Source organism: Lutjanus erythropterus, chromosome 2 (assembly GCF_056507025.1).
Source record: "Lutjanus erythropterus isolate fLutEry1 chromosome 2, fLutEry1.hap2, whole genome shotgun sequence".
In the NCBI taxonomy this organism is placed as follows: domain Eukaryota; kingdom Metazoa; phylum Chordata; class Actinopteri; order Lutjaniformes; family Lutjanidae; genus Lutjanus; species Lutjanus erythropterus.
In genome coordinates, this window is record NC_139318.1 from 18,656,722 (window position 1) to 18,680,088 (window position 23,367).

A 23,367-nucleotide genomic window follows, 5' to 3' on the forward strand; every position below is an offset into this window, starting at 1 on the left:
AAAATAGACTTGCATTAATTTTCTGTCAATTATCTTATCAATGAAACTATTAATTGTTAAGATGGTGGTAAGATGGAACTAGCACAGCAACTAACATTATCATCATCGTCATCGTGTTAATCACTTACCAAAATAGTTGCAAATTCATTTTCCATCTTTTGACTAATTGACTAAACAACTAGGCTAATCGATTCAGCTCTAGATGGGATACATATTCACAATGTCTAAAAAGCTACAATATGCAACATTTCCACATGTAAATAAACTGTCAGTAAAGGCTGGAGCTTTATTATATATACTGTTGAGTTGTGAACATACATTACCCTAAATGTTTCCAGTACTGATTAAACCCAGAAAAATGTGTAATTTATGCATGGTAACAGTGCATCACTACTAGCAACTAGATGCTGTAACTTCCAGGAAGATGTGGGATATGTTTGATACGTCAGAGAGTGAGGAAGGAAGTCAGCAAACTCGTCTAAATATAACTTGAAGAACATTTTAATTTGTTATCTTGTCTGTCTACATGATTTCAGTAGCAATGCTGTTTTTTGGGGGTTGTCTTTTAAGGTTATTTTTTGGGCTTTTATTTGACAGGGACAGCAGTCGATATGAGAGAAAAGGGGGTAGAGAGAGAGGATGACATGCAGCAAATGGGTCGCAGGTGGGAGTTGAACTGACTGCTGCAGCAGAGGACTGATAGCCTCGCACACTCGCTACAGGGGCACCCCATCAGTGGTGGCTGTTAAACAATAAACAACAACTCCCATAACACTCAACAACATCCACCAGTGTTTCCTCTACATTCATTTAGGAGTCGCGGCCCGCCAATAAAGCAGCGAATTACCGGCCGGAGAAGAGGTAGACGTAAGTTATTAGCTTGAGATAACTCGACATAGATTTTACAAGTTAAACAGACGTTCACAATATGTTGATGACCAGCTAACGTTACGTAACTTATCGGTAGTTTAAGTTAATTTGGCCCGGTGCCAACTCAGTGTCGCTAATGTGAGTAAACTAATTGATAGTATTAGGCTAACGTTAATATCTACACACCATTATGTAACAACTGACTGCATTTTTCAGATGAGTTTATTGAAATATTTCTCTAAGAAGAGAAACGGAACGCCTGCCCCCGCTGCTGAAAAAAATCCTAGAGGAAACACTGCATCAACACATAACATCTTTTGTTATTATTTTAGTGTGAGATAGATCCCTAGTGACAGAACTTACATATTGTGAGTTCATTGTCTTCAGCCTAATAAACAGGACATCAGTGGATTGTTTTATTTTCAGTTTCCACGCTGCATGGATGACTAAGATGATGTGTGAGGTACCTTCCACTACCAGTGGATTAATCACTTATTTCCAGTGTATTGTCCACAGCCCTAGTTGAGTAAACACTGATAGAGAGCCTTGTTGGATTTGCTTCCTCATTGACCCAGCTATTGACCCCAGACAGGCCTTTACATGATTAGTAAGAAGCATGAAAAAAACAAAGTCATATTTAGTCATCGGGCCATCATCAGATATCAATTTTGGGTATACCTTTGTGCTGCAGGCTAGTTGTGAAAGTGAATATCAACCTTTTCCCAGGACAGATAACCTTTAAAAGTCCCCAGTGTTTTCCCAGTGTGAGCCACAGCAGTGCACTGACAATAGGGACAGTGTTCTGGACTGGCCAGAGCCCCGGATCACATTTCCTGTTCCTGATTTAAGATCAACTCAGCTGACTACTGATACACTCTGGTCCTCAAAAACACTATCGCTCTGCTTGTGTATCATGGGAGTGTCTGTGTGTGTGAGAGAGAAACAGAGGGCAAAAGATGGGGAGTATTAGGGAAATCAACAAAGTTCAAACAAAGACATTAACTTTATCAAAAACAGCAGTAAAAGCAGGCTAGTACCAGAAGACAGTAACCTTATTCTTACTGACTGCAGGGTGTATTTGAAACAAAGAAGCCCTTCTGTGTACACAGACTTCTAACCTAGTCTGCAACAACAGACGGGTATACACAGCATACTGCAGACATTATAGTAGGAAGTGGGCACGAGAACCTGTTCTCTCAGTCAAATCATCCTTACGCCAGGCGTTTTACATGTAAAAAAAGCAAATACATGTCAGTATATCTGTGTGTGGGATTGTGTAAAGGTCACATTTCCCCAGGTGACATCTTGTAATTGCAGGATTTCAGAGCAGGGGTAGGTGTTTGTAGGTGGAGATGAGGGCCACAGACCACTGACGTGAATCGGTCCATGCTTAGATACCAGTCACTGTTTCTTTTGAAGTGCATAAAGGAAGTCAGCTGGTGTTCCTGTCGGGTCAAATGGCTGCTCATGTCTGCATTTGCATAATTGAGGGCAATGTTAAGGTGAAAATTTGTGTGTGGTATGTCTGAAAGAGGGTGTGTAGGCTTATTAGTACTAATGTACTGTGTCAACACTGCTGAGCACCTGCTAGGTAATAAAAGTATCAGTGTCAATTCTCTTAAGCAGGGACACATATTATTGTGTGTGTCCTCGGGCAGACTTGAGTTTCGGTCTCATGCCAACCTTATGACAGCACCCTGGGCCGAATTTAGCTCTGTTTTCCCCCTTCCAAAAAAGATGACCCTTTGGAACCCACGGGAGGAAAAAAATGAAACAATTTCAACAATTGTCACTCTATTTTGGTCGTGAGAAATCAAGCTGGAGAATCACACTGAAGAGCATGCTAGCTTGTGACTCTCTCATAGACACACAAACCTACAGTGAGCTGGCGACCCCTGATCTTTTCCCCGCACAGCCTCAGGGACACAGCATCAAGAGAAGTCTTACAACTGTCTGACCTCTGAACTTTATGTTGAAGAGAGTGGCAGGGACAGTTCAAAACAGTACAGACTATGGAAGAAGGAAAGGAAAAGACTCATGTTTGCTTGTGTTATTATCCTATTGACAGTCTAATGTAGGAATGTGTGACTTATGTTGTGGCATAATAAGTTGTTACTTCATGAGCCATGGGGGAAAAGGAAATGAGCAGTGTGGTATGCTTTGTAAAGTTTGTTGCCATTGTTAAAAAATACCAAACATCTGATAATGAGATAGGTCACTCATTTTTTGCATGACAAAGATTTTTGATAAGGATTCTTCAAATTTTGTTGGGATTGAAAGAAATTTATATGCAACTGTTTTGATACTTGAATAATCATTTGGCTAATATAACCACGTATATTAAAGAGACAATTTGTATATTTGATGTGGGGTGTATGAGGTACTTATCGATTGTCAGCATATTACTTACACTAAATGCCGGTCTGCACGCCCGCAGTTAGGAGAACCAGAAAGGGGCACCAGCACTGAAGCTAAGCAACATACTGCTGTGAATAGGGTCTGTGACAAAAGCTAGTTTAGCTACTTAAAAGATGTCAAACTAAAAAAATCAATATCAGTTTAATGGCCTGCTATATTTAGAATATTTCCACAGATTTACAGCCTACAGACAGCCTTTTTCCGACAAGAAACTGCTGTTATAAAGGCTAAATATTGCTCTCTCCAAAGCCAGCAGACTCTATGGGTGAAAATTAATTTTACCTCCCAGAACACGGAAGTTGCTGGTTTACCGCATCCTTAGTCTGTTAGTTTGTTTGTATTAGTGTATAACATAAACAAGCTAACCAATCGAGGCATCAGCAGACCAGCAAGCTTCTGTTCTGTGGGGTAAAATTATTGATTTCACCTATAGAGTCTGGTTGGTTTGGAGAGAGAGATATTTGGCGTATATCACAGCAGTGTCCTATGGGGAAAAGGCTGTCTGATGGTAAAGTTAAGCATCAGAAATTATTGATTTCACCTATAGAGTCTGGTTGGTTTGGAGAGAGAGATATTTGGCGTATATCACAGCAGTGTCCTATGGGGAAAAGGCTGTCTGATGGTAAAGTTAAGCAATGAAAATATTTTAAATATAGCACAGATTTAAACTGGTACTGTTTATTTTAGGTAGACCATTTTAAAGTGGCTAAAATTATAAAAAATAAAACTTTGTTTCAGTGCTGGTGCCACTCTCTGCTTCTCTTGACTGGTGCATGCTGAGAGTCATCTACTGCAGGTATAATGAGTACTTCACACAACCCCACATCAAATTATTTTAAAGAAAGTATGCTTTTAAGTTGCAAGGTGCATGGAATTATGAAATTATACATGACTTTTCTTTATTTTGATATTGCCAATATGTATCGTTCATTAGCTGCCCTGCTCTCTAAATATTGGTCATTTAAAAACCCATATCTTGACACCTGTCACAGATTTTTTGCAGCAATAATGAACAGTGGTACATTTTATGAAGTAGACAATTGCTATTAAAAACTTTAAATAACAAATATCAAGAGAAGTGAGACTCAAACGTATTTAAAAATGCAGCCTGCACTGCAATCTCTGTTCATGTCTGCTAACAATATACATGCCAGTAAGTCAATATCATCCCATATCATAAGCAAAAGTATTCAAGTAATTCTCAATTTACATCTGTTTGCAGTAGGACTGATATATAGTATGAGGTTGAAGTTATTGACAGCCACTCACACACACGCCATACACATACAGAAGCATGTGTGGGCAATTGGGAATGCTATTAATACACTTATAAGCACACACACATGCCACACACTCGTAAAAACAAGTGGTGTGATGCTATTAATATGTCAAGAAACAGCAACATACAAACTTAGTGTCATCACACATATGTGCACTCGCATGATTACACACAATAACACAAGTGTTTACTGACAGGTGACACTAAAAATAAACTGGCATGGTTACATGTACTGAAACGCGCACAAAGAGCCACAGTGTTCCTCTAAAAGAAACAAATGGGCACTATTAATACACTGGCACCGACACACACCAGCACTGATGAACTGATACACGTGTACACGCGGCCTCAACTGTCGCACAAGCAGATCCTACTTATGCAAACACAAAGACCTGCTGTGTACACTCAAAAGAAACAACTGCAACCTATTAATACTTTGGCGCGTATAGGGTGGACACACACAAGCACACACACATATGGATGCACACATAAGGAGATTGATACTCCAGCTGCTCGGAAGCAGAGGGACAGAATGTCCCCAACAGCTGTGGATTCCTCCAAACGTAAGGACGGGGGAGGGACGGAGAAAGGGATGGAGGGATAGGTGGTCGGCTTTGGGGAACTGCCGAAGGTGGTCATTGAATTGTGATTGTGTGTGAGAGTGGATCTATTGATACAGAGCTCAATGTCAGCCTCATTGTAAACATAATGAATGGAAACAATAGTAAAAGGATAGGTGAGACTGTTTAACGTGGGGTTGTATGACAGTCAATGTATTATCTAGAGCAGTGGGGTTGGGGGGCACAAACCTTTTTTTGGTTTTTCAGTTTGGGCACTACTGACTTGTCTTGGCCCCCAAAGTAGGGGGCATACGGATCTCCATCTACTGTAGTAAATACACTGACTATCGATACGTACCTCACATAACCCCACTTTAAATAATCTGAACTATCCCTTTGTTTATATTTCACATTTAGTTTTGCCTCTGACCTCCTGCTCTTTCTGCTTTGTTGCTTATCTAACCAGGCATAAACCTCAAGCCTGCTGCCTGTGTTTATACATACAAATAGTAACTAGCACTTAACCTGATGTGTGACTTCCAGAAACAGCTCCATCCAATACCACTGTGGAGTTCACTCCAGTCCAACAATAAACAAAGTACATTTTAGGGCTGCAGTGGGGATATAAATACTGCCGAAAGACATCTGCAGCACTCAAGCTGAAGCAGAAACGAGCCAGTGAAGCCCTTCAACCAAAATAGCAGCTTCTTTTTGCCTAAATGAACCAAGAGGATGTTATGGTGCAGACTAACTTTAGAAACAGGAAGTCACTGTTTCTGTGTGAGTGTGTGTGTGTGTCTGCTTATGTGTGTATGCAGGTGTGTGTGTGTGTGTCAGTGCCTCAGTGTGTTGCTGCAGAGGGCCCACAGAAAGAGGATGATGGTTGTGAAACGAATATGCTATTACAGAAACCAGAAGTTTGTCTCCTGCCTATTTTTAGCAGCACAACGCTCAAACGAGAGACAGAGAGGCACGCACACAGATCTTATCTAGATGCAGTTCTCCTTATTTTTAAAACGTTCCAGATTTTATCTTATAAATAGCATTTCTTTTTCTGATTTAAACTATGTATCTTGCATTTTTAGAGCGCAGTTGATGAATAGCAGACCGAGGAAAACATAGCTGCATAAAAATACCAGTAACAATTGCACTGTTTTTTGTAATGTGATGTTGAAACAAGTGCATACTGTAAATGTCCTCTTGTATTGAACTCTTGGTAAGATAAAAGGAAGTAATCAGCAGCTTTTGAAATCCATAAATGGCTCTTTGAATGCATCATGTAGTGATTGGGCTGGTTTTATGTCCAGTCATACAATGAGTCACATTGTAAGTCTGCCTAAGTTCAGTGTCAGTACAAAAACTAAAGCTAAATACAGTTTATTTGTATTTATTAAAAATGCAGAAAGCTACAGAAAATGTAGTAAATACAAGTCAGTCTTTGTAGACCATGTGTCTCTGAGAGGACATATTGTTGCAAAATTCAGATGGTTGCTGCAGCCTGGTCTTTGCTGTGTTTTCATGGTAAAAATATACCGCAGGTGTTTCTTCTCTCTGGCTTCCTGATCATTTCCTTTCTCTCAGGGGAGCTGACTTGTTTGGTAATCGAGTGTGTTTGTGTGTATGTGTGTGTGTGAGCGAGTGTATGCAGATTATTTGAGCCCCCCCCCCACCACCACCACCACCACCTACCGTCCCGCTGCTCCTGTGATTGTCTTATTTCCTTTGAAAACATAGAGACATTCTGGTAATACATACTGTTCTGATGTAACAGGTACTTCCTGTTTCACCTTTCACGTTTCTAAGTACAGTCAAAAGAATCCAAAGCTACCTACTTTTAATTATTTGAGTAATGGAGCCATGTTATGCTTGTTCATTTCCAATATATGCTGCAAACAAATATATGGCAGATTTAAAGGAAAATCAATAAGAATTGCTAAACAAAAGAATCTAAAGCTTTAAAAAAAAAAACAAGCGCTGTCAACTTCAACAGTAACATACTGTGATTAGGGACAAGTTGAAATATTTCTGAGTCTCATCCATAAGTTGTCTGGCAAGGTAGAATTCCAGTGAAGCAGGAGAACTGTGCAGAGCATGAAGCGTGTAAATTGTAGGTATAATTTTCACAGGAGGCTGGTGTTTCTCTGTCTCTGTGCTGAGCTGTACAAACAGAGTTGTTACAGTAACAGAATATTTAAGAGATACCGCTTTCGATACCACAACAAATGAACTATATGCATATATGCATAATATCTGAGTTCATAAAGTTCACTTTTTGCAATCAGAACAGTGATAGAAAGATAATCACACTAGTATCTAGCAGTCAGGGTTTTAAACCCAAAATGAACTACTGCCACAAATATTTGCATGTATCACAATATCACAATACAGTGTTTTGAGAATCATTACTGTATCACAAAATGTAATATCACTATACTTATATTTTCTCACACCCCTATAATTAGCATACATTCTCTTGCTTTAAACACATTATCAAAAAAGTATCAATACTTTGATACTCCGGACAAGCTCACAAACAATCATGCATGCAAGTTTTAGTTTTCACTCAAAAGCTTGTGGGTATATCTGCGTTCTCTGTCTCACACATGCAGAAAACATGAAAACATATGACTGTCCCCATGAGCAAACAGCGTTGTTATTAGGAACTCTGTTTTGGGCTGTTAAGCAGGAAAACAGAACTAAAACCACTTGGCTTAAACTGTACGATATTATCTTGTAGTGTAAATAGTTCTGGTCTTATTAACTCTCCGCCGGGGTTTTCATGTTCTACTGTGTGCAAGTCTCACTTGACCTGCAGTAATAAGACCGTGGGAGTGTTTTCTTCTTTCTGTCAACCCAGAACGCCTTCACAGACATGATTATTGCTCTCTCTGAGTCAGTCTTGCTGTTAGGAATGAGGGATAAATAACGCGCCTGGGTCTGTACTATCGACTGTATTGCTCCTGCAGGAGAGAAGTTCAGTGGGACTTGTGTGTAGCCTGTATGTGGAGGTTTGTTTTGGGCTGTTTTATTGAACGTTAGAGCTAATAATGTCAGCTCTGAATCTTCTGACAGTGGTGTGGGCTTCATTTAAGCCAAAGCTTAAATGCATGCTGTGTGTTTAACTTAAAACACCGTCTACTTGACTTATCTGCATCTGTTTGCTTTTATTTTCTTTTTTAGTGTATCGTATCAATGTAATTGGTTTGATAATGTCACCTTCTATTTGTTAACTCCTGGATAACTCCCAAAACAAGTGAATAATTGCAATGTCGGCATGTTTGTCAGGGTTACTGTGGTGTGTGTTGATGTGTTGTTCTTGCAAAGCTGTTACTGTGTTACACTGCTGTCTGCAGCGAGTAACGTAATTCAGCGGGGTATGCCAGTAAAGAAGTGTCCACTTACAGGAATTATGTGAGTAATGTTGAGTAATATTTTGGGTTGCAGTCATTCAGGCATATGGGTTCAGTAAATTTCCATGTCCTTCCCTCCCACTCACTGTCCCTCTACCCCCAGAGGGAGCAAGGTGTCTCCTTCCATACTTTTGTGTTTGTACCGAAACATTCTTCCCCATGTTTATTGGTTTCCGGTGTCAGTCACATTGACACGTGATCAAGTATCAAGTTATCCATGAGCTTGCAAATGTTTTTGTCTTGTTGTTATGGTGCATCACAAAACTTAAGAAAAACTTAAGGCTCGTGTTTCCTCACTACCAGTTGTCATTATCCTTCCTGTCTTATGTTTTTCTATACCATCAGGCCCACGTTGTGTCAAATCATTCAAGATGGAAAGTAAGGCTGCTCTAGCATATGTACAGTGGCCTTTACATTATATAAATGGATCAAAACCTTTTCTCACTCCCCTGCACATATAAAAAGACATCTGTCTTTCGTTACGACACTGAAGCTTGGTTCAGTTGTCTTAGTTGTGCTAAATTTAGCTTTTTATTTCTTTTATTTTAGTAAAACCTGGAAGGGAGATGACAGATTGATATACCTGACCCAAATGCCTTGACCACACAATATTCACATCTAACTCCCCTCCCTGTTTCCTTCATTCTTTCTGTCTTTCTTTTGTGGCCCTCCAACCCCAACACACACAAACACCCCCTCTATTTTGCTTTCCTGAATGCACTGTTGGACAATGGCCAGTTTACTTGAGGCAGGAAGACTTGAATGAAATGAAAAATGACTGGTGAACGTGCAGAGTTCAAGTACAAGTACACATCTGGGCATACACTTACGCCAAATAAACTGAGTGCACTCTTGATCATGTTTATGTAAAGTGCGACCAGTAAACGGCACTCCCAATTGTTCACAAACTTTTTCTGTGAATATCTGTAAAACACATGCTTCATCAGGTGACCGTGGTGTGAAGCAGCGGGCGTTCTTGGAGCTTCTGAGACCCCTTGACCGACACATGAGCCCCCCTGAAATCCTCAACAGCAAAATACTGGGGAGTGTTTGGAAAAATCTTACGCTTCAAACCTTACGCTTAATCTTAAAAGCTTACTATGGTCAGTATCATGATTTAAATTGCAAAACATTTATTTACAAGTATGATTATGGAAAAATATTTTTATGCTGTTTCCTCGCATACAGCCAGTGAATACACAGCAGTTTCTGGTAAGGCCTTCTTTCATGGGTGGTGCTGCTGCAAATGGTCGACAATCCAAATGTTGTGTAGTTTAGACAATCTTGCGTTAACCTGTACAACCTGAAAAGTAGGGGATTTACTTGGTAAAGAGGGTAGATAGGGAGGGACTCCCCACATGCCACCGGGTATTTCACGCACTGCAGGACTCTTTGTGTTAACTTGACATATAAGATATTTGCGTTCTTAATCTATGTTGATGATCTTTCTCTCACCAGCATACAGGACATCAAAAAATAGTCACAAATAAGATGGAAATAGATTGTAATCATTAAAGTAGTGTCAAGAGAGACAAACTGATTTTTCAGTCCATAAATAATCCCCACCCACACTGACGCCAATAAATATAGACAGTGATGTCCTTCAACTAACTGATGTGTTTTTTTCTCCCTCCCTCCCTCCCTCCCTAACCCTCCTTCTGTAGTGGATGTGATCATCAGAAATCAGGTTTCTTTATCCATACATGGGGAGCAGCCCATGGACCTAAGCGTGACCCAGAGGTTCTTACACCCAGGCCCAGATTCGGCCATGCTGGCCCCCCGTCCTCCCTTCATCTTGGGACCCCTTACCTCTCAGCATTGCTCCCAGTTTTCCCAGCAGCACTTGCAGGTAAGGAAAACACACAATGGATACAAAGGAAAGCTTAAGCGACACCAAAAATTACCAGCATCAGTGTGAGCATGACTGTGTGAGTGTCGATTATTTTATCAACTAAATCTGTGATTGACGTTTGTTTCTTTTGTTTTTTGTTTTGCTTGTTTGTTTGTTTGTTTGTTTTTTGGCCAGTTTAGGTCCTCAAAATAAACAACAGCGGTAGAAGTACTGTTACATTACTGAAATATCATTCAGTTATAAGTAAAACTACTACTACTACTACAGGTGTTTAGAAATACTAGACTTTATAAAAATTAAAAATACAAAGTATCCCTCTCAAAAACTTTTCAGAGTATTAGTTACTTAATTGTTCATGTTTAATGTATTATCAAGAGCAGGTATTAAGGTGAAAGACACTGTCCTGGTCAGTGATCACGGTCTCTTCTCTGAACCTGAGCCTGCTGCAGATTTAGTTTTTTTCCTGTCCCTATGTCATGATTTTCACTGGCCTTACTGGCAACAAAATGCAGATGAAAGATTTTGAAAATTGATTTTAAATTGTCAGTTATGATTTAAATGTAATTAAGCAGATTAGACAGCGTAATCCATACTTAAATATCAGTAAAATTACTGACTTGAAAAGTTATTTCATAAGAACCTCCAAAAAGAGACACAGTTATAGTACTTTGATTTGTTGTAATTTGTTACCACCCTGGTTAAAAGCATTAATATTTCTGTACCCTCAACATTCAGCACATAAACAGCGACTATGTAATATGATTGTGTATAGCAGCCTGTGAAATTTCATTTTATTTGGGTAGGGTGGGATGCACAGAGTGAAAGGCATATCGACCTTCTGCCGCATTAACCACATGAAGAGGCTGGTTGCTTTTTCCACACATCGTTCCTTTGGTTGAATTCTCAACGCAACTCACATGCATAGTGCAAGTTGACGAGACTGGTCAGGGTTAATATCACTGTTTTTTCTTCTCAGTATAACATTGAACACAGGCAAAGAGAGATGGAGGAGGGGGAGAAAAGAGAAGAGCTACAACAGCTGATACGAAAGAAAAAGGACGAGCAGAGTGAGTATCACATGTTGCCTATTTCTCCATACTGTATGTGCTTTCGTAGGTTCCCTGAAAGACCATTTGGTCATTGACGTGCTCATCGTCTGAGTCATAGCATAATGTAGGTTTCAATGAAAAAGAAGGGGATTTCCAACAGTGCTGTGATGTATTCTCAGATTCCAAGGAAATTTGTACTCATATCAAACCAAAGTCAAACAAACACACTCGCTTCAGGAAACACTTTATGCTGTTTTTATTTTTACTATGTAGAGGAAATGAAAAAAGCATAGAGGAAAGTCACAAATATCCTGGATCCTTCAGAAGTCTCCCATCTTTTTACTGATACTAGAGTAATATACAGTATTTTATGATTTGTCACTATCAAAAACATTTTGTCATTAATTTTATTATCAATTGTTAGTAGGCTAATTATGTGGGTTATGTCTGTTAAGCACAGAGACACATATTATTTAAAAAAATTTTAACTCAGGCTGTTTAAGCGTGGGTGTCAAACTGAATAAAAAGGATTATAAATGCAACATTGTATTATTAAAAACAACAAGCCTCTACTTCAACTTCTAATCCAGGATTAAAAAAGGTGCACTCTGTTTTCCTGTACTTAATACACATAATGTTTCTTCTACAATTGTGAAAACCGATAATGGAGATAAAAGTAAAAAGATTTAGGTCCTCACTTTTCAGTTCAGACATAGGAAATGTAAACTTCCAGCCCCTTGCCACTTAACTTTTTGCATATCTGGGCCTTCTGAAAAAAGTTGCTGAATAGGCTTCCTGTACATGATTCAAATCACTGTCTTTTTCCTGATGAAGTGACTTTATTAACTTGTAGGTGCTGTAGCCAGTCCTCTGGTGAGGCAGAAACTTCGGGAACACATAATTATGAAAAGCCAGCCCACGCATGACAGGGTCACTCCCAACCACTGCAGTCCTACACATCCTACAGGATACAGGTGAGGAAAAATAAATGGCAGGCAGAGCTCCAGAAGCCTTCTCTCCATTCATATTTTAATAACAATTATACAATTACAATAATAATAAAATGAAATCAATCAAATCTCTCCATACACACTCATGAGTGATCAGTCTGTCTAATGTTGTTTTGGTCATCAAGGCTCCCTGTTCCTGACATGTCCCCAAAGCCTCAGCCTCCACCCTATGATCAACGTAAAGACCTCCCCCTGCGCAGGACAGGTGAGATGCCTCTGGTTGTTTGTGTCTGTGATGGGGGTTCCCACCCTGAGGTTAAAGCTGTGAAGGTCACTGGTGATTTTCCATTACAGATCTTTTTTCTGTTGCGGCGCGCTCTGTGTAATACGAGTTAGACTCAAAGTCATCTGACTGCATAGCTCAGTGGGATATTTTGTTCGGTGTGATACTTTTCACTGTCTCAGCAAACTGTCATTACATTACATATTGGAGAATGAGACAGTGAGGGAGAGAATGAATGTACCCAGGAGTGTCCTTTCCAGTGAGACGAAGGAAACTCATTAAGCACCAGGCCCGCAAGGCCAGAGAGAGACTGAACACTCATAAAAACAACAGTGACAGCGAGACACAAAGACCAAAACAGTTACATAACTTTAAGGTATGTGTAAAATGAACTGCGTGAGAGCCCAGAGCAGGTCTGAATGAGAGGGGGAGTGGTTTCGTCTTCCTGCACATATCTGAGAGTACACTAACCATTCAAAATGCCATTATTTATTTTCATTGCCCTACAACCCTTAGGTGCCCGCACACACACACCCTCCAGTGCTTTTTCTGGCTCAGTGACAACACAAAGCTGCCTTTTATCTGCTCTGAGCCAGCCACTGATTGATTGTTTTGTTTGGGCTTATTAGAGCCTGACCAACGTAAACATGGAACGTTTTTACACTATAGACCAGGGTTGAGGTATTTGATTGGTTCAGCTTTGTTGCAGATTACTTTGACTTGGTTTTGTTATGAAAATTGAGGGCATCATTACAGTGCATGTGTATTACTAAGCGAGAGCATTCTGGCAGATGTAGAAGATGTATGGTATCAGTTTATTGTGTGTGAGTTTGAAAGCAATAGGTATCTTTCTTTAGGGATAATTAGTCTGTGTATGTGTTTGTTTGCTTCTTCACATATTAATTTGTGTATATTTGTGTGTGTAGTGTCTGAGCCCACTCTTAAATGGAAGATAAAGAAGCTCATCAGTACAAGGCCTAACCCGCTGCAGCGTAAGATCAGTGCCCCTCCCGCTGTCAAGCACAGGACAGAAACTCTGGGTAGAGTATCTGTATTTAACTGGAACACTCTCATGATCTTCTGCTGCTGTTTCTCGCCATTAATGCTAATTTAATGCTACTTTGAAGTGTCATTTCTACCTCTCTTACTTTTCCACACAATATACTTGAAAGATTTTTTTTTAGCAAAACAGATCATGTGATTTCAAGACATACTGTGCTGGCATACTTTGATTAATTTTCTAATCATGTACATCTCTTTGGTGCTGTATTCATATCTGCACTGATCATGACTTGATAAGCATGTTTCGATTCTGTCACCCAGACTCCTCCCCCAGCAGTGGCAGCAACCCAGCATCAGGGTGCAGCTCACCCAACGACAGCCCCCATTCAGATAACGGCTCACTTGCTCATGAGGTGAGCCTTTCTTTTATATTTACTGTGGATTATAGTGTCATGGTTGTTAAATACATTAATCCAGTATTGGTGCTCAATGCTTTGAACAGAAATTTGAGAAGGCCAGATGGCACATTGTACATATGAATAGATGCTAGCATGATCACTTCTTATCTAATTAAACCATTAAGACAAATTCATTTTCTATTTTTTACAAAAAATGCATCATTTTCCTTCCTGGTTAAAACAGTAGTAGTAGTAGTAGTTTTTTGTTAACACACAAGTCTTGTATAAACACCGTTATAATAGAAACTGATTGCCTGTTAGAAAGTTGATACACTTAAAGCTCAGCCCATTGCTGTGTGTAGTGCTAAAGAGAGAAGTCAAATAAACGCTGCTTATGCAAACGTGTGTTTTGATGTTTGCATGGCTGATAATGTGACATTTGCATGTGATTGTCTGCCCAGATTATCCCTCTAATGAACGTTTCTGTCTGCTTCAGGTGCAAAGATTGCTGCTGAAGGGTGGCAATTTGTCTCATTTCACCTTGCCCCCCAACCCCACGGCCATGCCCAACATCACTGCTGGACTTCCTGCACAGGTGAGCAATGATACTTTTTGGAGTTCCCTTCAGAAACAGTGTTGAAACTGTTGATGTTTTATTTCACAGCAAAAACTACAAATACATTCCTGAATCATGTATCAATTTAAAGGATAAATGAAGTTAATTTACAGATCACATACATACACAATGCCATGAACGTACTGTTATGAATGTACTGCTATGAATGTACTATATGTGTATCTAAGACTGGAAGTCTAAAATTGTGCCTGTACACTGGAACACTTATAGAAACATGTGGTATATTCAGGCTTTCACTTCCCTCTTCATCTTTGTGGTGCTTTCATATCTTGTGAATCAGTCATGTGGTCGTTTACTCACTTCATTATATTGTCAGAATCCTCCTTGATGAGTCTATCTCTACATTATAAACAGCCCATGAAGCCCTTCACCTTTAGCACTAACCATGGTAACGATGGGTATCATTTAAAAAATTATGATAACAGTACCAGACGCCTTTCTTCCTACTTCATTTCATACCCACCATGTGAATGGAAGCATTCCTGAGAAAATCCTTCCACATTTTATGCAATTTTTTTTTTTATCAGATGCCTCAGGCATGTACTATGGCCAAATACTCAAACATTTTGGTAGTGTCTCAGTACACTGAACTGCCAACCCTGTCAAAACACTGTGCTAAACTTCACCATGATAGACTGTATTGGTTGTAGCTGCTGCCGCAGTGGGCCAAACGCATGTTGCATTAAACTGAAGAATACTTGCAGTGATTGACTGAGAGCAAAACTACACAAATTGTCTTTTTTTGAGATCTGAGTACGAAAAGGATCAAATTCAGGTATTGCTTGATTGGAGTTTTGATACCACTTGATACCAGGTTATTTTGGTCAGTAACTTAAAGCTACCAATACCCAGCCTTACTAACTGTCAATTTTGCTCATTCATGTAAATCTGCAACCATGAGCAAGGGCTTGCCTATGTCCTAATAACCTTTCCAGCACTTATTACCATTATCTCCCCTCTACTCTCCTCTCTCCCCAGGCTGATCTACGGGTAGCAAGGCCATTGGCAGTATCTGCTGTGCATCCAGTCTACCTGTCTCTCGAAGGAGGTAATCCAGCCCTGGCTCAGCACCTGCAGCCTGTGCTCATACTGGAACCACCAACTAGACTGGTGCACTCCCAACTCGTTTCTTGTGAGTCGTGGAACTGTAAATGTGTTGTACAGCGCAAACAGAAAAACCTCATGCACATATACGGAACACATGCAGAAGACGTGTACATTTGGATAATTTTAATTGTGCTACAACTTAATTATAAAATATCAAGGGGCTTTATTGTAGGTAAAGGCAGTTAGAATGAATGTCATTTTACACCTTGAGAGACTTTGCCTCTCGAGGTGTTGCCACATCTGCCCGCAGAGAAATTTGTTGAATGGCAGAGGTGGCAGGACTACAGGAGCTCAATAGGCTTAATGCTTCTCGCCATTACATCTCCAGTTCACTTTCACAGGCTGTGAACATTGAGCTGTGTGTTTTTGGGACACATCAATTAAGGCAATTGCTGCTGTTTTGTACCTTAAAGCAGCGACTGTGCAGCGTCCAACCAAGATGAGTTTTGTCCTTGGCAAAACATAACTCCACCTTTGGTAGAGTCACCCTCCCTGGATTTGATCTGCGATTCAGGCAGTCCAGTCATCCAGAACAGTGCAGATACGTTCCCACAGAGAACATTCCTAAAAGACATGTATTGGCAGGACAGCTACAGAGTACAAATTGGCTGACTAGGTCAAGTTTTTTTGTTTAAGCCTGTGAGTTCATTGTCAAACAATATTTTCTTTGAGCTGATTAATCCAACCACTCTTGTGGAACTCCATCCTGAGGCCACAGCCCTCTTGATCAATGCCTCAATAAGGCAACCAACCACTAATCACATTTATCATTTCTCTTAATGACATGTGATATCAAAGGACATAGCAGTGGTATGACATGTTGCACAAGCTTTCTGTAACCCACTACAGGTCCTAAACTGTGCAAAAAACTGAGCTTACAAAGGCAGAACACACCAACATTAAGAGGACAGGTGGCTGCATCACACACTTCTAGAGACAGTTCACCCCAAAATCAAAAATCCATATTTTAGCACTAGTTCTGTGGGGCAATTAAACAATTAAAATACTCAACAGCAATGTCTTATCTCCAGCAAGATAATCCACAGACCATGTTGTGAACAGTGTGTGAACTACTTTCTTTCAAACAGAAGGAAGTAGTTCTGACATGAAACTGTTCACAAACTGAGTAACTAGGTCATGATTTTTGGAAAGGTTTTACATTTTTTTTTTCAAATATATTTTTTTGGTGCTTTGAGCACCACAAGTTGAGTGCCATTTGGTCCCATTATACTGGAGAGAAGGCTGACATTTCTACAGACAATATTTTAAAAACTCTGCAACTCACACCAAAAAAATCTAAATGGAGAAACAGCACTACAAAAATGTATATTTTTGTTTTGGTGGTGTACTGTCCCTTTAAGACTGATTTTAAATTTGTACGTAGGCTCCACGCAGGGCCTACATCGTAGCCCACACAAGTGACCTACACCACTGTGATTATTTATACTTGTGCACTGATGTGTCTGTGTCACTCCGCAATTACAACTGGCAACGAAGAGTCGTACAGATGTACATATTTTACAGACTTCTCCCCAGTTCAGTCCATGTTTGTTCAGCTCCCAAAGAAGCTGCCAGAACTGTGATGCTACTAAGTCGGCCAGTCACGGTTGTTGCAGCAACATATAGTTACATCTCTGGGACACATTACATTTCATTCCATATGACCTTCTATACCTGTGGTGTAGATTTAACGCAAAAGTATAAACCTGCCTTTACACTATATTCATCACTCAGAAGAATCATGTTGCAGTGGTTTTTATTTGTTATCATCAGAATCAGCAACTGACTTCACTGGTGCTTTAGAGGACTTGAAGCTAGCACCTGAACATGTCAGTGTGACCAGGGGAGAACTACCTTCAGACTGTACCACAACCTTTGATATCAAACTGTTTTAATCTCATTAGTAGAGAGTATAAGTATTAGCACATTGTGGCAAAAGTGGCGCAGAGAACATTTGAGTACTCTTCAAAACAGACAGAAATAAAACCTGCTAAATCTAAAAGAAAGAGATGTGTTGTTGCTAAAAGATGTACAAGGTAGAAGAAATGACTGGTCACGAGATAGGACAATTTATTGAAGTGGTAAAGGCAACATCCCACCAGTCCCCAGAACTCATCTTAGACCTGTTTAGTGATGTCATGGAGGAAGCTGTAGGTACACAGGAAGTGGCGGGGAGTGTGGTCCAACTACAACACGAAAAACCAAGGGACATTATAGTGAAGCGCCAGCTCCTTGTTAGGTGCACATGTTTTGACTTTGGATAATCTCTAGCCATCCGTCTTCAGTTCTCGTCCTGTGCCAATGGTAGTGAGTTTATTTTGTTTATTAACATGTTGGCCAATATTGTAAATGTATATTTTGAAAGAAAATTTATCTTTGCAGCAGTATGTTTGTATCTGTGATGGCGAGTTCATTTGCTTTCCATACCTGTAAGAGAAGCATTACCAATTATTTTTATGTACACTTATATTTTATATTATTTAACTTAACTAACAGAAAGGCTATTTATGTTTAGAATCCATTACCAGCACTCATATTGGACCTTTTTCAGAGCAGACATTTTGATTTGTTTTAGCAGGAAAAGCACAGATATAACTAATAACATCAGTGACGACTGCGTTCCATTTAGCTGTACAAGTTCAGGGTCCTGGTGTGCATCCTGGCTCACTGAGACACCTAAATGGAGCAGAGCTTTTGTTAATGTCACCTGCGCTTCTCCTGGTAATACGAGTCAAAATGTCTGCTGTGAAAAAAAAGGTCTATTCATTTTAAACAGGGTGTTGGGGGAACATATTTGTTCTCTGTCTTGTACTACATTTTTTTTAAAAACAGCACAAGTCTGCCCTCTACTAGGTGTTTGACGGTGATGCAGTTTTACTTACAAAGGAGATATATGCTGCAAATGCAAACCACATTATCATCTCTGAGTTCTACCATAAAACTAAGATGTTTTCTATAAGGCTTTGTACTATTATTTCAAACATTAAATACAGCTATGGTACTCTGCAAAGGCAGACGTGACTAATTTGTCTCTAGATGAAAAAGACCAAAAATTGTACAATTGTATCAGCTTTTATTCTCCCTATTCCTCTTTTCTTTCCTTTACAATCCATCTTCCTCCTCCTCCAGTCCCATTTTACTTTCCTTCTTTCCATTTTAGTTTTCTGCCTTTGTTTTTGTCATCTTTATCTCCATCCTCATTGTGCTTCTTTATTTTTTCTTGGCCTCCCCATCCACCCATATCCCTCTGTCTCCTCTCCTTCTGTCTGCCCTCATCTTAATTAACCTCTTCCCCTCTCTCTTCCTCTCTGCAGTTCATGGTATGAGCTCTGTTCCTCTGCAGCAGCAGCAGCACCTGTCCAGAAGGGAAGTCACTTTGCCCTCACACAGACCCCTGGAGCGAACATGTTCAGAGCCTCCACCCTACAGCAACTCACCCCTCACTCTGCATGCCAGCCATCAGTCACACACCCAGCACCACCTGCCCCAGCAGTACCACAAGAGTGGGCTGGAGAGGTTCAAGCAGAACACACACCTGAGCAAGGTGAGAGGAGGCAGATGAGGACACAAGCATGTTGTACACAAATCAACAAACTAGTTAGCTCTAATACTTAATACCTAATGCTGGTAGGTCTATGTTGAATTTTTAGGGCTGCAGCTAACAATTTTATTATTGATTAGTCTGCTGATTATTTTGACAGTTAATAAATTAACTGTTGAGCCTATAAAGTGTCAAATAATTGTGAAAAAAAGCTCATCACAATTTCCCAGAGCCCAGGTGACATCTTCAGATTGCTAATCAACAATCCAAAGCCCAAATACAATCATAAATGCAAAAGAATTATAATTTTCTTTCAGTCTGCTTATGGATTTATCAACTAATCGTTGCAGCTTGAATGATTATGAGGAGTCTTTGTTTGGACTTGCATATCCCTGATTAAAAATGTGTTTAAAAAAGCAAACTAAATATAAAAATAATTTGTTATTCTTAGTTGTATACTGCTGCATGTTAAATAGAGAATTTACCACTTAAAACCTTGTTAACGCTGTAAACATTTCCCTACTTATATTAGCTGACAAGCAAGTCCGTTGAGAAGCCTCGTCTGACGCAGATCCCATCGGAGGACATGGACCTGGAGGAGATCGGCTCAGGATCTGGTTCGGGGCCAGGGTCAGTGTGCGGCTCTGAACCAGGCTCCGTGTGTGAGGACGGCTACCACAGGAGACAGAGCACTGCCAGCTCAGACTCAGTTTATGACACAGAGTCCACGACCTCCTCACGGGAGAGCCTGATCGAACCCTCACATTCCCTCAGTCAGGTACTAGATTATGTTATATGTTACGTCAAGTTATGTTTAATAATCAGAATTTAGTTTTTGATTGAATACATTATTGTTCATGCGACTAAATGACAAAGGAAATATAAATTGTTAAAAAATTTGCATTCCTTGTGCCCCTGCACATAAATTAACTTGTGTGCACTTGTGTTTTTGACACCAGAGGGCACTGTAAATTCATTTATACAAGATGGAAAGATGAACGTTATTGTGGCAGCATGCTTGGCAATGCTGAATTTTCTTCATCAGTTGTTGTTCTAGAAAAACAATATTAAATTGACCAAATAATGAGTAGTTGCAGTCCACAACAGAGAGGCATTTGAATTATGAGTATGTGAAAGTTTAGTCCAGTTAGTCTCTGCTGTGTGCTGCTGCTGATAAATACTCCTTCATTCCCTGTTCTCCTCTTCAACCACTGCCCTGGGAACCGCAGCGGCAAGTGATCCTCAGACCAAGTCACCAGCTGGAATCTGCTGCCCTAATTTGGCCTCATCAGCCTCTGGTTCGGACCCAGTCCTCCCCAGCCTCCACCTCTTTGCCTCCTCCTCCACATCCACCCACCATACCATCCCTGTCACTGTCCAGCCCTGGTGCAGACGTCCAGCTACGCTTCACCACAGGTGAGGAACACTTTTTTGATCAGGAAAACCCGAAAAGAGGCCATTAATCCCATAATCTGGTGAAATATTTGAGTTACAATTTATGTATGATCATACACAATCATGTAATGCTGAAAAAGTAAAATAAGGCAAAGAGATGATTTTGTGTGTGTGTTTGTGTATCTAGGTCTGGTTTATGATGCTCAGATGCAGAAGCACCAATGCACCTGTGGGGACAACAGCCGCCACCCTGAGCATGCTGGGAGGGTCCAGAGCATCTGGTCCAGACTGCATGAAAGAGGCCTCAGGAGCCAGTGTGAGGTATGGCACACACACACTACATATACTGACAGATTAGAGCTGCACGGCATGGTTAAAAAAATAATTATACTGCCCTTATTTTGACAGATACTATGATCTCAATATGATTCACAGTTAGTGTGAATGATAATTTTTTCATCACAATTTACATTTTCACTGACAAAAGCTAAAATCATGATGATGTCTTTACCAGACATGTTTATTTACATCTGGAGAACAAAATTTATTGTACAGATGCATATACAGTATATATATTTTTGCGTGTGTGTATGTAGCGCATCCGCAGTAGGAAGGCCACTCTAGAAGAGCTGCAGTCAGTCCATTCAGAAAGACATGTGCTTTTGTTCGGCACCAACCCACTCAACCGCCTCAAACTGGACAGCCGCAAACTGGCTGGTAATATCAATATTAATTATTAAAAAGTACAAATGTTGCTGTATAATAATACCGTAAACCTCTATGTCAGTTATGACAGTTGAATAAATGATAAATGATCTTTTGCAGGAATCATATCTCAACAGAGGTTTATGACTTTACCATGTGGAGGAACTGGGGTGAGTCCACACACACACACACACACACACACACACACACATATTACAGGCCCCTTTATAACACAAGTCATGTGGGAATCTTTCCACTTATCTAATTGCATTACTGAACAGCAAACATTACATGGCTGATTATGCCTCATTACACAATTAAGCTAATAATACTACAAATTGCTAATGCTGTTGTTTTTGGCGAAGATTAGTTTGAAACATAATCAGAAATCAAAGGCTGTACAAAGGTGAGATGTTGGAGAAAGAGAGAGGAAGACGGAAAGAAAGAGGGTACACAGAGACTGCAGCTTGAGGGGTGCGTGCCAGTGAAATTGGATTTCATTTAGTGGGAATGGGTGTGGACAAACAGGGAATGAGAATACAGAAGAAGAAAAAGAAGACAAAATGTGAAGGTAGAAGAGCAAAATGGATAAAATTTAACAAGGGTCTATGAGAGAAGGAACAATGAAGGGGATAAATAAAGGAAATTTTCTTCTCTGATATGGCAAAAAACAGATAACAATACCCATGAGAAACTATTGTGAAGCACAGTGAGAGAAGAGGAGAGGAAAAGAGAGGAAAAGAGAGGACTTGGAAAAGAAGGGGGCAGGGTGTCAGTTGATAAGACGACTGATCTGCCTGGATTTCCGGGCCTTTGGCTGCTCTGGTGAAGAGGGGTGATTGGAACAAGATGGCAAAGTCTGTGATAAAAGAAATTCCTCTGATTTCATTGTTCCACCGCGGCACACCACCAATGTGAGTTTTGAAACATGGAGCAACACTGAAACACAAGACGGGGTTTACAGAGAGAGAAAGTGCATGCGAAAAAACAGAAACAACTCTCAGCAGTTATTAGTATACACAGTCATTAAAGGTCCACATATTTTTCTGTTTTTAATGCACTACAAGAATACACTGCACTGTAAGAAGAGATGAATAGAGCTGATAGATTTGTGTCATTTATTATTTCAAAATAATGAGAGTGCATTCAGAAGTTCAGTTACTTTGATTAAGTTAAATCCTCATACATGGGACTGTCAATAGTCAACTTCTCATTGACCTCCAGAGCACCTAGACTCAATGAAATGTGGTAAACCTGCTGACTGAGGATTTCCAGGGGAACTGTTGCGTAAAATTCTGCAAACTGGTCTGTCAGGATTTCAGTAAATCTTGTATTCAAGTTCAGTTGAGTCCAGTGTGTAGTCTGAAACTAACTGTAATAACATTTTGTTTTTTTAAAACATGCAACAACTTTCTAACCATTCAAAAAGAAGTCATTTTAATTGCATCTTCACTTAATATCTGTGGCTGACTTTTGAACTGACTTTACACATGTCATTGCTGTTTGACTGACAGGTAGATGTTGATACAATCTGGAATGAGCTTCACACATCAGCAGCTTCTCGCATTGCTGCAGGATGTGTCACAGACCTGGCGCTGAAGGTAGCGCAAGGAGAGCTCAAGGTGTGTCCTTTTTACCAAATAACTTCACAGAAAATACTGTGTGTTTTCAGAGTTGCAGTGTAGCAAAGTAAACAGTTGTTACATACAGTCAGTGGTGGAAAGAATTTTACATACAATCTTGAGGCACTTGTACTTCAGTATTTCCATTTCATGCTACTTCTACTTCACTACAATCAGAGAGAAATATTCTACTCTAATGTTCATTAAAGTACTGATTACATCTTGATTCATCAATAATAGTGATCCAGTATAAAACTGACTAGCCACTCTGCATTATGAGCACATTTAC

At 39.9% G+C, this 23,367-nt stretch overlaps 1 protein-coding gene across 1 annotated transcript in view; it reads left to right on the forward strand.

The window, feature by feature from the left end:
- LOC146331403 (histone deacetylase 7-like) overlaps window positions 1-23,367 on the forward strand; it is a 56,328-nt gene that overhangs the window by 15,197 nt on the left and 17,764 nt on the right. The window contains exons 2-16 of the mRNA XM_084730594.1: window positions 10,202-10,386; window positions 11,366-11,456; window positions 12,292-12,412; window positions 12,574-12,653; window positions 13,598-13,711; window positions 13,995-14,086; window positions 14,568-14,666; window positions 15,687-15,840; window positions 19,130-19,359; window positions 19,889-20,134; window positions 20,586-20,772; window positions 20,939-21,072; window positions 21,348-21,468; window positions 21,577-21,626; window positions 22,971-23,078. Coding sequence (XP_084586720.1) covers window positions 10,202-10,386; window positions 11,366-11,456; window positions 12,292-12,412; window positions 12,574-12,653; window positions 13,598-13,711; window positions 13,995-14,086; window positions 14,568-14,666; window positions 15,687-15,840; window positions 19,130-19,359; window positions 19,889-20,134; window positions 20,586-20,772; window positions 20,939-21,072; window positions 21,348-21,468; window positions 21,577-21,626; window positions 22,971-23,078 — 2,012 coding nt within the window. The remainder of the gene's footprint in view (window positions 1-10,201; window positions 10,387-11,365; window positions 11,457-12,291; window positions 12,413-12,573; window positions 12,654-13,597; window positions 13,712-13,994; window positions 14,087-14,567; window positions 14,667-15,686; window positions 15,841-19,129; window positions 19,360-19,888; window positions 20,135-20,585; window positions 20,773-20,938; window positions 21,073-21,347; window positions 21,469-21,576; window positions 21,627-22,970; window positions 23,079-23,367) is intronic.